Source organism: Corvus brachyrhynchos, unplaced genomic scaffold (genome assembly GCF_000691975.1).
Source record: "Corvus brachyrhynchos isolate BGI_N302 unplaced genomic scaffold, ASM69197v1 scaffold3, whole genome shotgun sequence".
Taxonomy (NCBI): domain Eukaryota; kingdom Metazoa; phylum Chordata; class Aves; order Passeriformes; family Corvidae; genus Corvus; species Corvus brachyrhynchos.
Genome location: NW_008237619.1, coordinates 5,456,970 through 5,475,979, shown reverse-complemented (window position 1 = coordinate 5,475,979; position 19,010 = coordinate 5,456,970). Strand labels below are relative to the sequence as shown.

General features: G+C 37.4%; 1 protein-coding gene across 1 annotated transcript in view; it reads left to right on the top strand.

The window, feature by feature from the left end:
* The window catches only part of ZPLD1 (zona pellucida like domain containing 1), a 106,736-nt gene that overhangs the window by 81,602 nt on the left and 6,124 nt on the right, over positions 1-19,010 (top strand). The window contains exons 3-10 of the mRNA XM_008631715.2: positions 3,299-3,412; positions 8,603-8,823; positions 11,116-11,297; positions 11,938-12,010; positions 15,041-15,138; positions 15,739-15,819; positions 16,644-16,815; positions 18,152-18,260. Coding sequence (XP_008629937.1) covers positions 3,307-3,412; positions 8,603-8,823; positions 11,116-11,297; positions 11,938-12,010; positions 15,041-15,138; positions 15,739-15,819; positions 16,644-16,815; positions 18,152-18,260 — 1,042 coding nt within the window. The 5' untranslated portion in view covers positions 3,299-3,306. The remainder of the gene's footprint in view (positions 1-3,298; positions 3,413-8,602; positions 8,824-11,115; positions 11,298-11,937; positions 12,011-15,040; positions 15,139-15,738; positions 15,820-16,643; positions 16,816-18,151; positions 18,261-19,010) is intronic.

The window sequence follows — 19,010 nt, the reverse complement described above, 5'->3', positions numbered from 1 at the left end:
TGCATTTCAATAAAAATGTAGGGCTGAATCAGTGAATGCTGTTGACAATGGAAAATTTTTGAAGATCTTTTTAGAGAGGATGAGAAAGAAGAGAAATGGATACCAGGTATGACAGAGGAAAGAAGAGGGAATTTAAATCAAACTACAGCTTCTCAGTGGAATTAAATTCCTAAATTGACTGCAAAAGCTTGTCGTGTTTAAATCACAAACATCTTTACTTGGGAATTCTCTGCAGGTTTTCTGACGTGGTGAAGTTTATCAAAGCAGGGATGAGGGCTTTGTAAAGTGATAACAATTAAAGTGAGGACTGCATGTTGCAGTTCTGACCTCTCTGCTCTTCAGTGATATGCAGCACAGAACAGAAGGACCTGAGTCTCGGTTCATCAGTGAAACATGATATGGGTTTGTCGTTTAAGAGTTTAATGAATAGAAAGGGTCAGATTTCCCTTGCAGTATGTGTTGGCATATTTTTAATCCTGGAAGTCTTCCTAACAACCAAATATAATTGCTGCTAGATCAAAGAATCACTTTTTTTTTTGAAACCAGCAAGGGTTACATTCCTCAAAAAAGGCATACTGGAATTGCTTACTAAATAAAGAAAAAAAGGCAAATATCTTCCTCATGATTTTCATGCCTGGATTATAAATCATCCCATTCCTGACACTTGCATTCTATTTTACATTTTTGTACATGGATTTTTAATTTCATATTCATATGCCAGCAATAATATTATATTCCTGTTACTATTTTGGGAAGAATTTTATGCTTCTATAATTGCATTAAATGATCAGCCATATCAGTATGGTACAAACCTTTTAGTTAGGATGCCTTATGCACTTGGGGGACTGATGTTTAGAAATTTCTGTTGAGAAATAACTTGCCAGGGGCCTTTTAGGCCAGGCTGGAAAAGTAGGAATGGCTGCCTTAATTGTGTCTGGGGTGGGCAGATCAGCGATGCTGGCCTTTCAGGGTGCTTTCTAGCCCTGCAGTTCTCTTGAGAAATGAAAAATAATGCATGTTCCTAACTTATTTAACCAAAAGCAGCAGGAGTCAGCTCAACTGGTGATGTGGATCTGCATGTTGATCCATATGCAGATAATTTAATAGCCAAAAACCAAGTAGGATGTTATTGGTAATGTTAAAATCTGAATTGTTCTGAATACAGCTAGAGAAATAAAGCTATAAATACTTAATGTCTTAATTCACCTTTGTTCCTTAGCAATCATCTATCCTTCCTCCAAAATGCAGCAGCATAAATTATGTTTAATAATTAAAATTTTAGAATTTGTGAAGTTCTGCTTTTCATCTAAAATAATAGTTACAGCTTTGTCAGTGGCATCTTTCATTAAATTCTTTTCAAACAGTTTTTTTTTTGGTAGCAAAAAACCACTGCAGATGTTAGAAAATTAAACTTGGGTTTAGATCTTGGTAAATTGCCCTTGATATATCCCATTGTAATGGACATCAGAAACTTGCCCATATACAAGAGAACAGTAGGAGCCACTTTATTGATGTAACTGCTGCACAAGCAGAGTTAAGGCTCCAGGACACTGGCGAAATATCAATTTTCTGAAGGTAAAAGTGTTTATTTCAAAATAAAGTGTGAATTTTCGTAGTAAACAAACAAACAAAACACTGCCTTACTTCTCCATCTGAGAGTAATGGACAGGGTGAAGAGATCATGAGAATACAGAGGTTTCATAGCAACCCAGTTGGAAATTTTATTTTCTTTCTTTTGTTTTCACAATTCTTCATCAACATTAGCTGCAAGTGCTGTCAACCTCCCAAGGAACCTAATGGAAAAAGAGTAAAGGGACAAAGAGTGCTTTTGTTTAGAATTTAGTATCCACCTGAAACAAAAAGAAGGTTGCATTTTTGCTGTAACTCACATGTTCAGGAAGTTGTGAACTAGGTGGCAGAGCTGCTTTTGGATGTGATAACAGCAAAAGTGATATCTGACTTCCCAAACATTCATGCTTAGCTGGAAGCTGGTGTTTCCAATTCTGCATTTTATTCCATGTACACTTGGACATGCATTTGACTTTTTAGAAGAATTTGGGTCCGTGTTGTGTTGGAGTTGATCTGTTTATTGACAAAGCACTTGGGAGTGTCGTCTAAGGGTCTTTCTTTCAGTGCAGAGCATTAGATGAGCATGGTTTGAAAATTAGTGGAAGTCTTTGCATTATTGAGGAGAAGTAGCTCAGACTGCTGGGTAGCCATGAAAGATACAGTTAAGAGTGAGGATTTGTCTCAAATGTTCTCTCCATGTGCTGTGGCCATCTCTTCTCACCAATGCATGACAGCCCCTTGCCATGCCAGGTATGGCTGCTTTTAGGTGTGCTACATCACTGAAGTTTGCACTGAAGTTTCCTTATCCACTTGGAGAAAGGTGATCTGTAGTCTTAGAGAAAGCAATTTCCTAAATCTTAGAATTGCTGAGTTCCTGTCTAGGTAAATGGAGAGCATTGCCACATTTGGGTCTACATCAGCAGCTATATTCTCTAGAATGACAAAATCTTATTTATATATATATATTAAACAAATCAGTGCACTTGGATTCACGGACAAAAATCTCAATTTTTTGGGATGCTTTTGACAGACATGTATAAGAAGTTTTTTTTTTTTTTGGTTGTAATAAATACCACAAGTATTACACCTTGCAGCTTTCCTAGCAAAAGGAATAATTACTGGGAACACTAGAAATTCGCGTGTTCTAGTTGTCAGATACAATTCAAACACATGCAAGTGTCTGTACCAGCTCTTTGTGTAAGCACAATTTAATTGCATGTGTGCTGCAAAGAACAAATGTTTGGCAAATAGATATGAACTGACTTTTATTCTGGGATCTTGACCCTGAGAATTGCTGAGCTAGCCATTTATCTCTGTGGTTTTCCACAACTTGGAACAATAGTTTTATTTTAGCCAAGATGCCTTTCTCAAGGAATTTTTATACTGGAATGTCAAAAAACTGTTGGAATTTAAATATTCAAGCAATTCTAATCTATTAATATATTTTAGTTTTGATTTTTTTTTTTTTTTACATTTTCTATTTCCTTGAGTAACTTTTATTTTGAAATGAAATTTATGATTAAAAGTTGTAGAAGTTAAGAGAAAATACACATTATTCAGGAACAGAGAAATGGGCCCTGCTGTCTGTGACCTGTTTCCCACAAGCTTGTGAGCTTTATCCCCAGTTCCTTTGCTGGAGACCATCTCCTCCCGAGTGATAGAATGTTTGCAGTAAGCATCTTTAGTGCACTGAACAGATGTGTGTAATAACCACTTAATGTTTTGCTAGGCTTTGCAATGGAACAGGTATGGTTGCTGCTCCTGCTGACGATTAAAGTGCTTCCAGTGACTGCTCAGTTCAATGGATACAACTGTGATGCTAACCTCCATAGCAGGTTTCCTGGTAAGTATTTAATAGACTTTTTTTTCTAATGGCTTCTTTATTGTCTTGGTGCAAGGCCGTGCTTATTTTTAAATACAGAGCTTTAAATCTGTCTAAAGCCTGGGGGTAGGAGTCTACATTAAGTGAGTGTTAACTATCTTTGTGACAATGAACTTGTCTAATGTTGCACTTTACTTTCTTCTTAATTGCACAATGAGTCAAATTCAGCCTGGTAGCAATGCACACAATCCCCCTCACATCAGTGGGGCTTGACCTGCTTTTGCCAGAGCTCTAAACTGTCCAAGACATTCACCAGAGCTCATATTGTGGTAAATGTTCCCTCTGGATTTAACACCCTCACACTTCTAACTGGGTTTTCTTTCATGTTTGGGTTTTATAATTTTCTTTCTCTGGGTAAGAGAATATAATTATATCCTTTTACTAAAATAAAGAAATGTGTGTCTATTTTAAGCAAAATTGACTTGATGGAAAAATTTAGTGCCTCACTTCACATTAAGTCCTTGGTTAGGGACAGGTGAAGCAATAGGATGTGTCTATTTATGATGTATTATCCCTCCTATAAGAAAATGGGAATGAAATAATTTTGGGGACATTGGATGTTCAGAACTGTTAATGCAATGACAAATAGAAATGAAATGTCAGTCTTAGTGGCAGGTATCAGGGTTTACTCAGGCAAAGGATCCTTTTAGTTTCTATTACATTGCTTATCCTTCCTGCTTCAGCTGTATCTTGGGCAGAATAATAATAATAAAAAGAAGGCTGTGAATACTGTCTCTCTCATATCTTGTTTTTCTGAGACAGCAATTGAATTGAATAGTTTAGTGGTGAACACTCAGTGTAGAATTACACTGTAATACCTTTCCTGTTGTTGCTTTCTGAATGATAAAAGTTTTGATTTTTTTTTTTTCCCAGGAAGGATCAGTTCTTTTATTAAATTTAAGTCGTCAGAAAGTCTGTTTATTGATTCTTGTGTTACTGTCACACTGCTAGGTGCTTTGTTGACATAAAGACCAACAGTGGGTTTGACTCTTTTTTACTTAATCAATATGAACGTGAAGAACAGAGAAATAAGACAAGCAAAGATGATCAAATATTTTGTCTCCATTCCTGAGAAAAATCACAGTTTAGCTGAGTATTTCACAAACTACTTATATATTCCTCTTCTTAGCACCAAATTTTACAGGCTTGCCTCCGAAGTGTGAGTGAATTTTGCCCACCTGCTTCAGATCTACCTTTCGAGTTTTTATGTAATTGTGGCTTTTTTGGCCCCTGTCAGCCCTCTTGAGAGATTTGCAATAGATAGAGGGAAGTTTATATTCCTCTTTCTGTGTTTTAAAATTATTCTGCGGTCATTTTTTGCACCTGCTCTGTGCCAATGTTTATTTGCAATGTGATACCTGTGAATTCAATTCATCTCTTTTTGCGGGTATTTAGGGGCCTCTTGCAGTTCTGCCTCATAAAAATGAGTCATATCAGATTCCATGTCTGCCAAATCTCATTACTTGGGAGAAAATCTGTTTAGGTTACAAGTAAACAGACTTTTTTGAAGTAAATTCTAATCACCCCTCACTGGCCATAGGAGCTGAGAGCAGAGTCTTGCTTTTTCTTGTTTTACGTCTAAGACAGCAAAAATTCAAAGGCTGGAATTTAATCAACAGTCTTACTGTTGGTTTTGAGACCTAGGAAAGAAAAACAATTGTTAGTTGTGCATCTGAAATGGAGGTAAAATCCAGAAACCCCTTTTGTCCCCAAATTTGACAGGTGCTATTTTCAGTATGCGGAAGGGTCTGCTAAGGGTTTGGGGCTCGTGCAGCTGAGAGGCTGTTGAGGATGGGTGAGAGAGCCTCTGCAGGGAGAAGGGGCTCACTCTTCATGTGCTGGCTTCCCCAGCACTTGGCTGAGGCTGTGGTTTTGGGGGTGCTGCATCAGGGCCCTTGGGGTTCAACTGTGAGGGGAGAGGTGAGAGAGACGTCAAAAAGGAGAACATTTTAAAACCTGTATCTCCCAGACTGAGATACTACTCGCAGTCTTGGTTATGGATTTCTTCCTGTTCCTCATTTGTTCCACACAAGGAGTCTTTCTTGCTGTTAGCTGGAGTTCCAGGCAGGGTGTGCAGATACTGAAGAAGCCATTGGGTCTTGAAGTTGTCTCCTCTTTTTCTTTAAATGTTGTTAAGAAACAGAAGTTGTCTTCAACAAAGAGGAGAAATGAAGCCTTCCTAGAGGAACCATGGAGCTCATCCATTTTTCATTTGTTTGTGCTTTTATCATTCATTGCTTAGGTGACTTCTTGAATAGGAATGGCTCTGCATAAATAGGATGACAATCAGACAGAACTTTTGTTTCTGCAGTTTGCAGGTTTATTTTAGAGTGCAGATATGCAGCAGTCATCAGGAAGGAAGGAAAAATAGCCCAGTTTTTGGTAGACTGAAAATGCAGTGATTTTTTTATACTAAAAGCTAGATGTGTTCTAGAGAATATATAATTAAGTTAGATCTTGCTGTCCTTCAGAGAGCTTACCTAGGGAAAGAACTTTAGTTCTGCATTGCAGTAAAGCATAGCTTTTAGAAGGCTTTTGGGGCATAGAGCCATAGCAGTCTGTCTCCGGTTGGGAAGTGCAGTTCTGATTCAGGGGGTTCTTGTTTTAAGTACGTGTTGAGAACTTAGTAGGGACTGAGGAAATGTGGCATCTTTTTCACTTACACTATGCATTTTAATTCAATATCAAGGGAGTGATTTGATCAAAGAGGAGGTTCATGCAGAGAAAATGGTTTTGATCGACACAGATCTTTTCATGCCTGTTCTGGTGGAATGACTTTTATCAATGGTGTTCTGTGGAAAACTCTTGTTATCTGAAGGTTTTTTGCTGCCTGTCCTGGGGTGAGTTGGCAATGCGTGCAGCCTAGAAGTGGTCAGTGGAGCTCCCAGCATTTGTCACCATGAGTCTGCCCATAGTTCAAGATGGTCTCTGTTACTGTAGGATCTGTGTACCTCTTGAGCTTTACTCTCTTGCTTGAGACACATTAATGAGCACTGCTGGCTGCAGAGATAGCTTGTGTGATTTGAGTCAGAAAGAAACCAAGTGGTTTGCCTGTATGGAAACTCTGTGACAGAGAGGTCATTACATTTAAGGCTTCATCAGTTGGGTACAGTAACTTCCAAATCATCGCTTCTCTTACTGAGAAAACCAGAAGCTTTTAATGAAGGAATGCAAATACTTTTTTTGTTAATTTGTTTCCTTTAACTTATATAGGAATAATATTTAACTTCTTGATTTGTCAAGAAATGAGCTAGATATTTAACATCTAAGGGGGCATTAGATCTGTTTGGGACTGGCTTAAGATTAATCTCTGAACAAAAAATGTTTTATTTCCAGAATGGATTAATTTGGCAGCAATACTTCCTCATGAAGTAGTGGGCAGAAAAGGTTCAGTTTGGAAAGATTGTTTATCCTCCTGTATCACACAAAAGTTGCCTTTGTATGGTATGGTCTCATTTCCCATAGTGTCAAATGATAATTTTGCAAGCAGTAATGGTAACTTAATTGGTGAAGTTAATATCCTGCTTGTTGAAAAGGCTTGAAGTGAGTTATAAAATTAACTGAACTGCTTTGTGTTACATCCTGCAATTTGTTACAATTTGTTTTGTGCATCAGTCCAAGGAAGCGTGAATTCACTTTACCATTTGCCTTTCTGTACTGGTCCCTCTACCTTAGTACACTCGTTAAATGGATCATAATAGTCCTCCTGTAGTGAAAACCAAGGCATGCTGCTTCCTCATCTTTGTGCATTACATTAGTGGGATTATGATTGTGTACAAACCAGGAGAATTTCATGCCAAATCACTTCAACTCCTGTCTTTCCTCCAGTACCTTTCTGCCCAAATTTACACCCAGTGAGTAACATTTATCACGGCATTAGCGCAGGACTGAGTTTGGCCTGTTATTTCCTGCACTTGATTGTTTTGGCTTGAAAGCCACCATTAAAGCTGTCTAAATTAAACTGCTTGTGCTCCTGTACCATGGGGGAAGAACTAGTTCATTAGAATGGAGATTTCATTTCCTCTCTGCTGTGACAACGCAGTGAAACAATTCATTTCAGCAGGCTTAATGGTATAGTATTGACTGAAGTTGTTCTACAATTTTAAATAGCACTTAATCTTTAAGCAAATGTAATAAATTAGTTGTTATGTAAAGGAGTAATGTCTGTGTTTAACACAATGCAGTATGTATTTTTGTAAAGCACTAGGGGGAAACACCAGAACAACACCCCAGTCATCTACAGGCAAAGAAGACCTTGAAGAAGAGCAATATCAGAGCTGTAAAGCAAAACAGTCTGTTGCTTGTGCCTGTATCTGAACCTGATGCTTTCCCATTCAGTACATAAAAATCTTCAGAACTTTTGAATAGAAGGTCAAATTGTCCAAAGATGGCTTTTGCTGTTCAAAAATTGATCAGTTTTAACAGCTGCTGCTTTCTAGGTCTTTTGTGTTGTCATAACGCACAGAATGAAAGATTGCAAGATGCTTTGTAGTATTGATCATTGTCTTTCAAGAGCCAACTGATTTTTTAATTAAAGCTCAAGCTGATGGTTCTTAACAAAAACCCTCAAAACCCAGGAAAAACCAGCTTTAGAGACATCATAATAAATTGCTCTGATATGCTGTTGATTGTACTTCAAAGTCTGCGCAGCCTGAGACTGTGATCTCATGCAAAGTGGACGCCAGATAAATCAGAAAAATGTTTTCATGCCAGGTTCCATGCCAGAGTGGGCTGGGAGGCAGAGCTTGGCATCCTCAATTCCTCAAAATTGCCAGAAATTTCTGTTCCAGAGGAGGCTGCTTAATCAGACTCCAAGTATTTAACCAGTTGCTGTTTTCTACTCTGTTGCAGTGTTTCATTTCATTAATGTGCCTCTAGAAGGTTTGCTGGGGGATTTTAGATTAATGTGTTTCTTGCTTGGTTACACTATGTTACTATATTAATTCTTGGTTTTTTTCTTTAGTGAGGTGGTAGAGTCAAATCTGTTCTTCAGATTTGCAATTCCTACCCTTATATTCTAATATTTTGCTGCGACTGAAGTGTAAAAATTTATTTGATTGGAAGTCACAATGCTAGACTAACTGCTACAATGGTTATATGATGATTACTTCAAATCTTTTTACAGTGTCTTCCCCTGTATTCTTCTTGCAGCTGAGCGAGACATCAATGTTTTCTGTGGAGTACAGACAATTACTATGAAGATAAATTTTTGCACCGTTCTTTTCTCTGGTTATTCTGAGACAGATCTGGCACTGAATGGGAAACATGGGGATGCCCACTGCAGGGGCTTCATCAATAACAACACCTTTCCAGCAGTGGTCATTTTCATCATCAATCTAAGTACTTTGGAATCTTGTGGAAACACTTTAGTGGTAAGACCAAATCAAAGTAGCATAGCTATTTAGGATCAAGTGAATGTTCTTCACAGCATTGTATCTTTTATAGATAATATTTACTTTGTCTTACCCAGCTAGAAACATATTGCATATATCAAAGAAAACCAGAGAAAGTTGGTAACTTATAATCTTGATTACTACTGAGAAAATATGGTGGGACACACATTTGTCCTCTGATTAGAAAGTATAATTTTAATTTTTTTCTCAAGGCATTTCTAAAACTCTTGCTGACCATGCCTTGGATCTTTCAGAAGTGGAGATTTTCACAGTTTGTGTGTATCACATTGAGTAAGCAGTGATGACTTGTATCAAAGAACCTATGAATAACTTAAGAAAACAAGTGGAAAAATGTATTATTTTTAAGGCTTTTATTCTCTCTGGAATTCTTGTACTTGATCCCTGTCAGCTTTTATAACAAGCCCCCTGTTTTGTTGTTAATAATTTTGCTGAAACTGGGCTGAAATGTTTGATATGCTTTGTGACCTCTTTGCCTTAGACTGAGTTTTCTTTTAAAATTTCAACAAAAAGCCAGTTCAGCCAATTCAAGGCTCTCTTTTCCAACTGTAGCAACTCCATGACTTGCAGTAGAAGACCATTCCAGGAAGCCACTTCTTCCTGTTCTTGTGTAGCTGGTCACCTTGTAAACTCCCTGGACTTGCTCTTGGTTATGATCATAAGAGCTTGATGTCTAAAAAACAAAGCAAGAGCCCCCAGTCTGACAAGTCCAAATAATTGTAGCTCCTCATGAAGTCCCCCAACAGGCTGCACTGAATACAGACAAAGTAGCAGCTGTGAAAAATATAACCAAAAATATTCCCCCCATTCTTTCTGTTTATTCATGCTGTGCCCCAAAATGAAGACAAAACAGGAGCAGGGAGCACTGCTCCCACAGTGGAGTAGTATGTTCCCCTGCATTTCTTGGCAGTGTTTCACAGCGAAGACCTTCAAGCTAATTTTCAACAAAAGTAAAGGGAAGACAACAGTTCAGGCAGAACTTGTGTAAAACCCAGGTCTTTCTGTAATACAACAGACTCAACTTTTTACTTTATGGGAGTAGGGTGGCGAGGAAGTTAAGAGTTGTAGTTGACTGTACTACCTTAGCCTATAGCACTTAGGCAAAACTCAGATCCTGGAAAATTCTATTTTCAACATTTTTGCGCCATTCAGCAAATTACGAAGTATGCTATTGGCAAAATGCTCGCCTGTTTCTGTCTTTTAGGTGTGTTTTCTGTGGACAAGTTCCTGCTGTGTGTCCTGTGCTACTTACTGCAAAATGTTGCAACTCATGTGCACCTCAGGATGATTCTTCAATAATGAAATTTTTTTTTAAGAAACCATGTGTTCTAATGCTACTGAGAACATCTGTTTTGCTAATACAGTTATACAGTTATACAGCAGAAATGCTACCGTAGAAGTCCACTGCCATGTTAATTTACCTCATTGTGTATATGCCTACTGACAAAGGAATTTGTGATGCTTCTCAGCTACTTTCAGACCACCCCCTTACTCAGATCAGTAGCTACAGATGGAGTGGAGCTGGGCTCCTACCAGGAGGAAAGTGTCCCTCAGTTTTCTTGAGAGCTGCGTGTTCTTGCAGGCTCTGCACACTCTGTGAGCTGAGCAATACAGAATAGCACGTGCCCATGGATGGAATTTAGGTTGCATTGTGGTTAAGATTGTATTACTTTTCAGCTCTGTAATTTCTGGCAGTTTATAGTTTAAAATTAAGATTTAGAAATGAATAATATAAACACAACACAGACTCAAAGTTCAGCTATTTGGCTTGTGTCTGCTTATAAAGTACCTTGTTTTTGATGGGTCCAAACCAAAGCTCAACAGTGAGAGAATATTGCTTCTGTGAATGAAATTGATTGTGTATTTACCTTTTTCTTGCATATGGAAGCTCATTGTAAGATAGTACTTTTTAACTGTAATAGAATAGTTTTTCCCAATAAGTCATATGAGTTCATTGGGAATGTAGAGAAAAAAAATTATCTACCAAAAGATATGCTTCCAAGATCCATAATTTTTTTCAAATGTTGCTCAAGTCTGTTCTAAGAACAGGGATACAGCTTGTGAATTGTATATGCATGATTCCAGGGAGGTGCAAATAGAACACAAGGAAGCTGTTATTAAACGAAATTAATTTTTGAAGGTTTTAGTGACGATATTTCAGGATAAATTATGGGCTAAACCATCAGTGTCCTTAAGATCTTTTGTTCCACAGTTAACTTCCAGCTAATATTAATTTTCTGTCTTCCTCAATAGGTATCCTCAGCTCGAGGTATCAATGCTTATGGAAATACCTCAGTGGTACAGATAGGTAATGTTTCAGGCTACATTGACACACCAGACCCACCAACGATTATCAGCTATTTGCCTGGGCTTCTGTACAAATTTAGCTGTAGCTACCCACTGGAGTACTTGGTTAACAATACCCAGCTTGCTTCGTAAGTGTGATTTTTCACTTCTGTGTGTTTCCTCCCCATGTTTGTGTAAGCATGTATATGTGCATACCATAACAGCATTGACCATGTAGCAATTTTTAGCTGTGTAAGAGTAAGGGGAAAGGAAAAAAACACCAAAAGAAGAGGGGTTGCAATGAAAAAGAAAATTCTGTAGCATCATTATATGAGATAACATAGTTTATGAAGAGCTGCTATTATGAAGAGACCCTTAGATAATGTAAAACTTCTTTTAAAATTCAGACGTTCTTCTGAAAAATTATAGCAGCAAAAAAAAGGAGATAATTCTTCAAGAAATAGTTCATAAGCTTGTAAATATAGAATGCAAGAGAAAATATTTCTGTGAGTAAACCTTGTACATCATGTAAGGTGGGTTCCTTTTTGTCACTTTGCCTCTCTGCTAATTATTTTTCTGATTCGTGTTTCCATTATTTTCTGCATAGTTAAGACTGTCAGTATTTCCACTATAAATTCCTGTTTCTGAAGTTTATAACCCAAATGCATAAATTAACTCCTTGCGATATGACTCATTGAGTTTTTTAATAATGAAACCCAGCGCAGTATGCAAAACCAAAAATAAGGTATCTTTCTTCATGATGGTTTTTGGTTTCTGGTTTTGTTGTAGGTCATCAGCTGCTATTTCTGTAAGAGAGAACAATGGTACATTTATTAGCACTTTGAATTTGTTGCTTTACAATGTGAGTATAAAACACAGTATGACCTGGACTAAATTAATCTCTGCACTATGTGGGTACAAACTGGTTTAGCAGACCAAAGTATAGATTCCTCTGCATAATTTGCTATTTCCTTCCTGCTCCTCCCATGAACCAAGCCCTTCTTCAAGGCGTCTTTCATCTCTGAATCCCTTTTCCCTTTCTATTTGCATGTACCTGCTGTCTTGTATTTATATGGCTGGTCTTTGAGGACAGATACATTCTTTTTGGCCCGTATTTATACAGTTCCTCAATTTACTGCTCTGGCTTTCAGTTTGTAGTGCCATGTGACTAATCAATTGTAACAATAGCAATCATACTCCAGAGTGCATACTTTTGTTTGCATTTATTATGTTTCTGAGTGTGTATAGGTGCTTTGTGCCTAAACAGAGAGTACTCTGTAGTATTCTGTAAAATTATTCCAGGCCTATTCCCTTAGCAATAAACTGTAGCCCTTTGACTGGGGTATTTTTATGTTCAAGCCTCATCAGAGTGTTTCAATCATCTGTGATTGTAGTGAAGGATGTATCTGTTTCAAATCTATAGCCTGATGCATATGTTGCCTTACAGTGTGGACTTTAAAGATTTTAAGGGTTAATAATTATTACAGTTTTCATCCAATGCTTCTTCCTTATGTTTTAGATAATTTAACTCGAATATGCGTTATTGTAAAAGCTTTTACCATGTAAAATGGGTTGGTGACACTAAAACATGAAAAATGCAAGGACTTCTACTTAACATTAATCCCTAAAATTGTATTTTTGTGTTGATTAAAATTTTTACTCATACATTTTAAATACCTGATTTAAATATCAATTTTTCAATCTATCAAGCATCATTTTTGTAAATTATGAATCTGATTTTTTTTGCATTATTATTCATGCCATCATGCTGCTGAGTTATAATTCATGCAACTGATTTAAAAGTCAATGCTTTATGCTTTGAACATAATGAGCTATAAATATTGCAACAGGGCATTTTTCAATGGCATGCTCTAAAAAATCATGTTTGTTTGAAAGAGCACAGCTCCAAATAACAACCTATAATCTGTTAAAATGATGATTATAGTTCTCTCATTTTTAAATAAACCTGGATCAAAAAGATGGGGTAGAATGAGGGTGGGCAAATTTCTCAGTCAAGCCAAGCATTGACTGCCAAATGTTGACTGCCCTTCAGGGCCCAATTCAGCAAAAGAGTCAGGAATAAACGCTGTTGATGCTCATAGTGAACACCTCTTTTCCTTAAGTATCCCATGCCAAAATATGCTGTCATCCTCCCTGCTCCTGTAAGGTTGCAAACTGACCATGAACAGTGCTGGTTTTTGTTCTGATAGCAGTCATATTATTCTCCCTAGTGAGTAGCACTGTCATGAATAATACTGCCAAGGCTGGCAGATTGCAGTGGTGGATATGCCCTCCTGCTTCACTTCCTAGGGCTGGATAAATGCATGGGGGGATTGTGCATTGCCTGCATTGTTTCCTGTGGGGAGTGCTTCTTCGGGCACCTGCTGTCTTGTGGGCTCCCTTCATCCCTGTTAGCAGTCCTGGTTTTGGGAGAGGCCTCAAGGCTCATGTCCAGCCTTCCTAGTGGTGAGGGGTTGTGTACAGATGTGTCTCTTGACTGCAAGCAGCTGTCTTTTCCAAATTTAGCTGTACTGTTATTTCTTAACATTGACTCGTCATCTTCTCAGCTCACCTCTGTGCTCCCTCACAAAGTGTTTACATTTACTTTGTGATGCTGGTACATGTCATTGTTTGGAAAGATAAGAAGAGCTGTTCCGGTAGACTCAGAGTTTAGTAGCAAAATGGGCTTTAATAGGCTTTCACAAAGCCTAAGTGTCCCTGTGCTTTCATGCCTTTTTGCAAACGTCTGTCTAAATGAATAAAAACTACTATTAAAGAATAAAAGAGCAACTATGGAATGTAATAGTGAAGATTTTGCACTTCTTGATCATTTACAAAATGTGGCAGAGCTATGTGTTATAGAAATGTATAATTAATTTGAAAGAAGGCAAACCTACCGGAAGGCCTCTGATACTGCACCGATTGGATATTGGGCATGCTGTTAATTTTAAAAAATCACTTGATCTCTGGTGTAAAACTTCTTGTTGCTGTCAGCTGCTGCTTGCCATGGTCTCGATTGCCACAATGAACCCGGTCGAAATCCTATTTACCAGATTTTTTTCATATGTATTAAGTGTTTTGACCTTTCACAAGAGGTCTCAACAGAGTTGCTGTGCTATCTGCATTAGCAACGTGTTTGACATAAGTGATTTTGCCAGAGAGTGCATTTTGATATTCTGAATTAATATCTCTCACACAGATCTGTTTCATGTCTTTGTTGCTAAAGTGATATTAATGGCTCAGACTTCGAACAAAAAACCCCCAGTAAAACAGCTATATTGAAATAGTAGTATATGTGGAATTCCCAAATTTTACATTGAATACAACTTTCTTGAAACAGCTCTTTTGAAATACTAGAATTTAAATGGAAATGTTTGTTAGTGATAGTTGTCAAGAAGCCAGCTTCCATAGAAACTACATTTTTGCATAACAGAATGTCTCTGTTCTCCCATACTATATCTTAAAATATATAACACCTCATGGCATTGCTGTCTCCCCTAATTCAAATAAACTTAGGTGACAACCCAGTAAAGCTCCTTCTTTAGAAAACCAGAGTAGCTCCTATTTTTGCCTGTAAGTTCTGCTAGACTTGTGTCTATGAATGTCATTGTCAGCGTCAATGCATGATACATTTCCTTTACTCACTGATCCAACTACCTTGTTAAATCATAGACTCTCCCAAATTATTGCATGGGGCAAAGCCAGTCTTTACAGACAAACTTGTAGGCAAGTGCTCCAGCACTGCTTTTTTGCTTGTTCCCTTACAGAGAACATAGTAAATGATCTTTCTACACAGAAGGGTCAGAAAAATTGATGAGAGCTCAGTCTGTGGATGCAGATGGGTTGTTACAGTGGAAATTCTGTTACAATTGAAGCAATGTTTGTTTTACAGGATTCAACCTACAGCCAGCAACTCATTATTCCAAGTACAGGCTTGCCTTTGAAAACCAAAATATATGCAGCTGTAAGAGCAACCAACCTTGATGGCAGGTAGCATAAAGGGTGTTATTTCTTGTCTTGTCAGCTTTTCAGCTCTTGTTACTTATCTGATTTAGAAGCATCTGTCTTTCCTCATAGCTTTTGTGTTTCAAAGTAATGGTGGGTGTTCAATAACCACTGCTCTCAGATGGAGGGTGTCAGGTCCTTGACAGTGAATGCATATTTTGCTTCAGTTCTCATATGAAAGTTTTCCTGAATGATACTTTAAATCCTATATTGTTTTTTTATTTTAGAAAAGGCCTCTGTATGAGAAAATCCAGGGCTTTTAATTTAGTGGGTTGGTTTTGATTTCTAGTCCTATGTGGCCATGATTTCTGAGAGGAGGTGTACACTGTGTGTTGGTATGGTGGTTGACTTGCATGAAACCAAATGATTCGGTTTATACAATTCTGCTGCTGTGTTGTGCTCTTTAATTTTCTAAGTAATTGGAGAAACAGGATGACTTGTATGTGATGTGTTTAATACAGTTTCTCTATAACAGCCTGCATTACTGTTTGTATGCTTTCCTGTACTGTCCTTTCATCTCACCTCACTCACACCCCCAGTGTTGCATTGCTGCTTCCCTGATCTATCACTTTACTCCCTGTGCAGGTGGAATGTTTTGATGGACTACTGTTACACCACACCGTCTGGCAATCCTAGTGATGATCTTCGATATGATCTTTTCTTCAGGTAGGCCCTGTGCAAATCCAGTAGTTTGTTGGTCCTTCTTTAAAAAGAATAATTATAAGTCTCTTCAATAGTGGTGTCTTAAGCTGCCTGGAAAGTTTAAGCATTATTAGCAGGCAGGCCAAGGGCTAGGTTTATAGCTAACATGTCAGAACTTATTTGTGTGTGAACGTAAACATAGAAGCAAGTGCAAAGTCATAAGAATTATGAAGGTAGAAAAGTATATGACCAAAATAGTTCTGATAGAGATAAAATAAACTCTCAAAGTGAATGGCTAAACTGGCCTTTATTTTACCAAGGTAAATGTGGTGAATGACAGTGATATAAAACATCAGAGACTCCAATCCAGGAAAGTAGTTAAGCAAATGATTAAATATAAATAGATGCTCCTGCTTCTACTTCCTGTTATAACATTTATTTGAATTGGAGCGTTGAAAAACATCTTGGCAGTATCTCAGATTAAATTTTATCTGTGACACCTACTGGAGCGATACTGTCTTCATTTGGAGTTACCTGTCTATACTGGTTAGCATACCTGATTGCTTTTTGCTTCAGGTCTCAAGTTTCTTTGGGCACTGGAATTAAATGGTACCTTGGTTACAGCTGCAGTGCTGCAAAACAAAGCATAGTGTTTTCTTAGGAATGCGCTTCAGCACAGGGAGCTGCAGCCTAACAGGCAGATTGTGTCTGCAGATATTTGCACTGTGTTCTTTTCCAAGGAACTAAAGCATTGAACTTGCTGCTTAAGTCATCTTATTCTCAGCTAACAGCTTCAAAATACTAACAGAGCTGCTCATCCCAGTTTTACTCTTCTCTGCAAAAACTAGCTGTGACAAGGATCCGCAGACAACCATAATTGAAAACGGCAAGAGTCAAATGGGCCGGTTTTCCTTTGAGGTGTTTCGCTTTGTGAAGCACAAGAACCAGAAGATGTCGACAGTCTTCCTTCACTGTGTGACAAAGCTGTGCAGAGCAGATGACTGTCCCTTTCTTGTGCCAGTAAGTTCTTAGTTATCTGGATATAAAATAGGCACACTGGGGTTCTGCGTACAAGTTTTATGGAAGTTTGGATGGCACAGAATGAAAGCGACTAGTAGGGACTGAAGTAAGAATGTTTTTTGTGTCCGAAGTAATGTGGAACAACTAATGAAGAATATGGAAATGAACACTGTCTGGAGTGAACATTTATCTGGAAATAAAATAATACTAGACCTGCAAAACACAGGTTACTGAACATATGAGAAATGACTGCTTTGCTTTGTGGTCTTTAGTTTTTAAAAGTAAGAATTCTGAGATGGCTTTCAGGTTGATATTCTTAGTAGTAAGGTATCCAGCATCACAGTGGATGAGGACAAATATCTTAAAATAGAATTTATGGAAAACTTAAAGCTATAGGAAATGCTGTTATACTGACAAGAAAAATCTGTGAAAGTTTCTCATAATGAAAAAGATACTATGCCCCTTATAGTTTATTATCATCTCCCTTACCATTTGGAAACTTCTTTTGTTGAAGTTCATGAGGTTATGTCTCCAAAATGAACTAGTTTTAGGAGTATCAGGGACAACAAATATATTTTGAAAATTGAAACATTTAAATAAACATGTAAACACAAACTTCTGTGATGTCTTCAGAACACAGCATTGTTTCCTATCGAATGACTCCCCATTTAGAATTTTAAAGTGCTGTCAGTCCAGTATACTTCTGAAATTTTGTACATTATTTCATATGATGTTACCCATTTACGTAACACATTTCGTTTTGTATTCAATTTGTGTTCTGAGGTTTTTGAAGTTCTTTCACAAGAAGCTGAAACTAAATAAATGCTCTTATTTGAAGCGTGCTTGAGTACCCTAGATTAAGGTAGATGATAGGTTACAGATGTCAAAGGCGGATTCCAGATGAGAGTGCTGGGGATTTAGTGTGAGTCATTGCTATTTAGAACTCCATGGAAGATGTGCAAACCCTCGCTCGAGAAGCTTGCTAGAATAGGGATTGTCAAGCAAAACAGATTTGTTGGGGAAAACTGTCTGTAAACATAGCTTTGGGAAATTAACTACTGAAAATTTAATATACTATAAGATGGATCTTGTATGCAAGAGCAATGTAGTTTGGTAAACAAAGTGAGGCAAAATACAATGGGAGGCCAGGCATTTATAAAATACACTTCTAGGCAATATTGTAGATGTTTTTATTGCAAAGTAATTTAATGCATACTAAGAAATAAAATCAAAGTCGTAGTATTATTTATCAAAGAGTTTATATTAAAGAAGGAAGCACAAAAGGCCACAATTATGTTCCATTCTGAATCTGTGGTTGTTTTGATTGACCACTCAGATCTGCAGTAACAGAGAAAGAAGAGACACTGGCGGAAGGACAACTTGGAGCCCTCAGAGCACATCTGGCAATGCTGTAATCTCTGCTGGCCCCATCATTACAAGGAGTGGTAGGAATAGACAATCTTTCTCTATGGAATGCAGGAATTTCAGAAACCTGGGGAAATGTTTTGTAGTTTAATGTAAATTTGCAGTGACTTAAAGGGTGAATTCTCTGTTAGTTTGCTGTGTATTTTTTTACAAGTGTTGAGTATTTTTTTACTATATTTTTTACTACTTTGTTTGGTAGGAATTTTGAGCTAGTATTTATGCTTGGCTCTCACATGCTTCCTCCTCCAATAAAATCATGGTGGGATACTGTTATACATATAAGGCCATTATAAAAGCCTAAATTCAATGGATTGACTTTTTTTTTTGTCAGATTTCACTGAAGATAATAGAATTTAAGGTACTGTGTTCAGTGTTGCAATTTAATTTGGATGGATAATGAATATCCACTGTCACTTTCTATTCACCATTTCTTCCAGCTTCCCTCTGGGTTTTTATCTACATGTTGTCTAAAATTAATGCACACTATTCTTAGCCTTCAGCTATAAGAAAGGAATGGGACAAAACCATTGTAAATTTTAAACAGTGGGCTAAAATCCACTGCTTTAAATTGAGGGTAAAATTCTATGATTTTCATTTTTATTGCTGAAGCTTTTAGGAAAAAGAAAGAGGCAGCTCTAAATGCAACCTGCAGTCTCTGAAAATAATTTATGTGACTGCAGTTTAAATTTTAGAAATTGCAGGTATTTATAAGTAGTTGCAGTTAAGCAACTGATTTCAGCCCTCTTAGATTTAGGATACTGAGAGTAGGA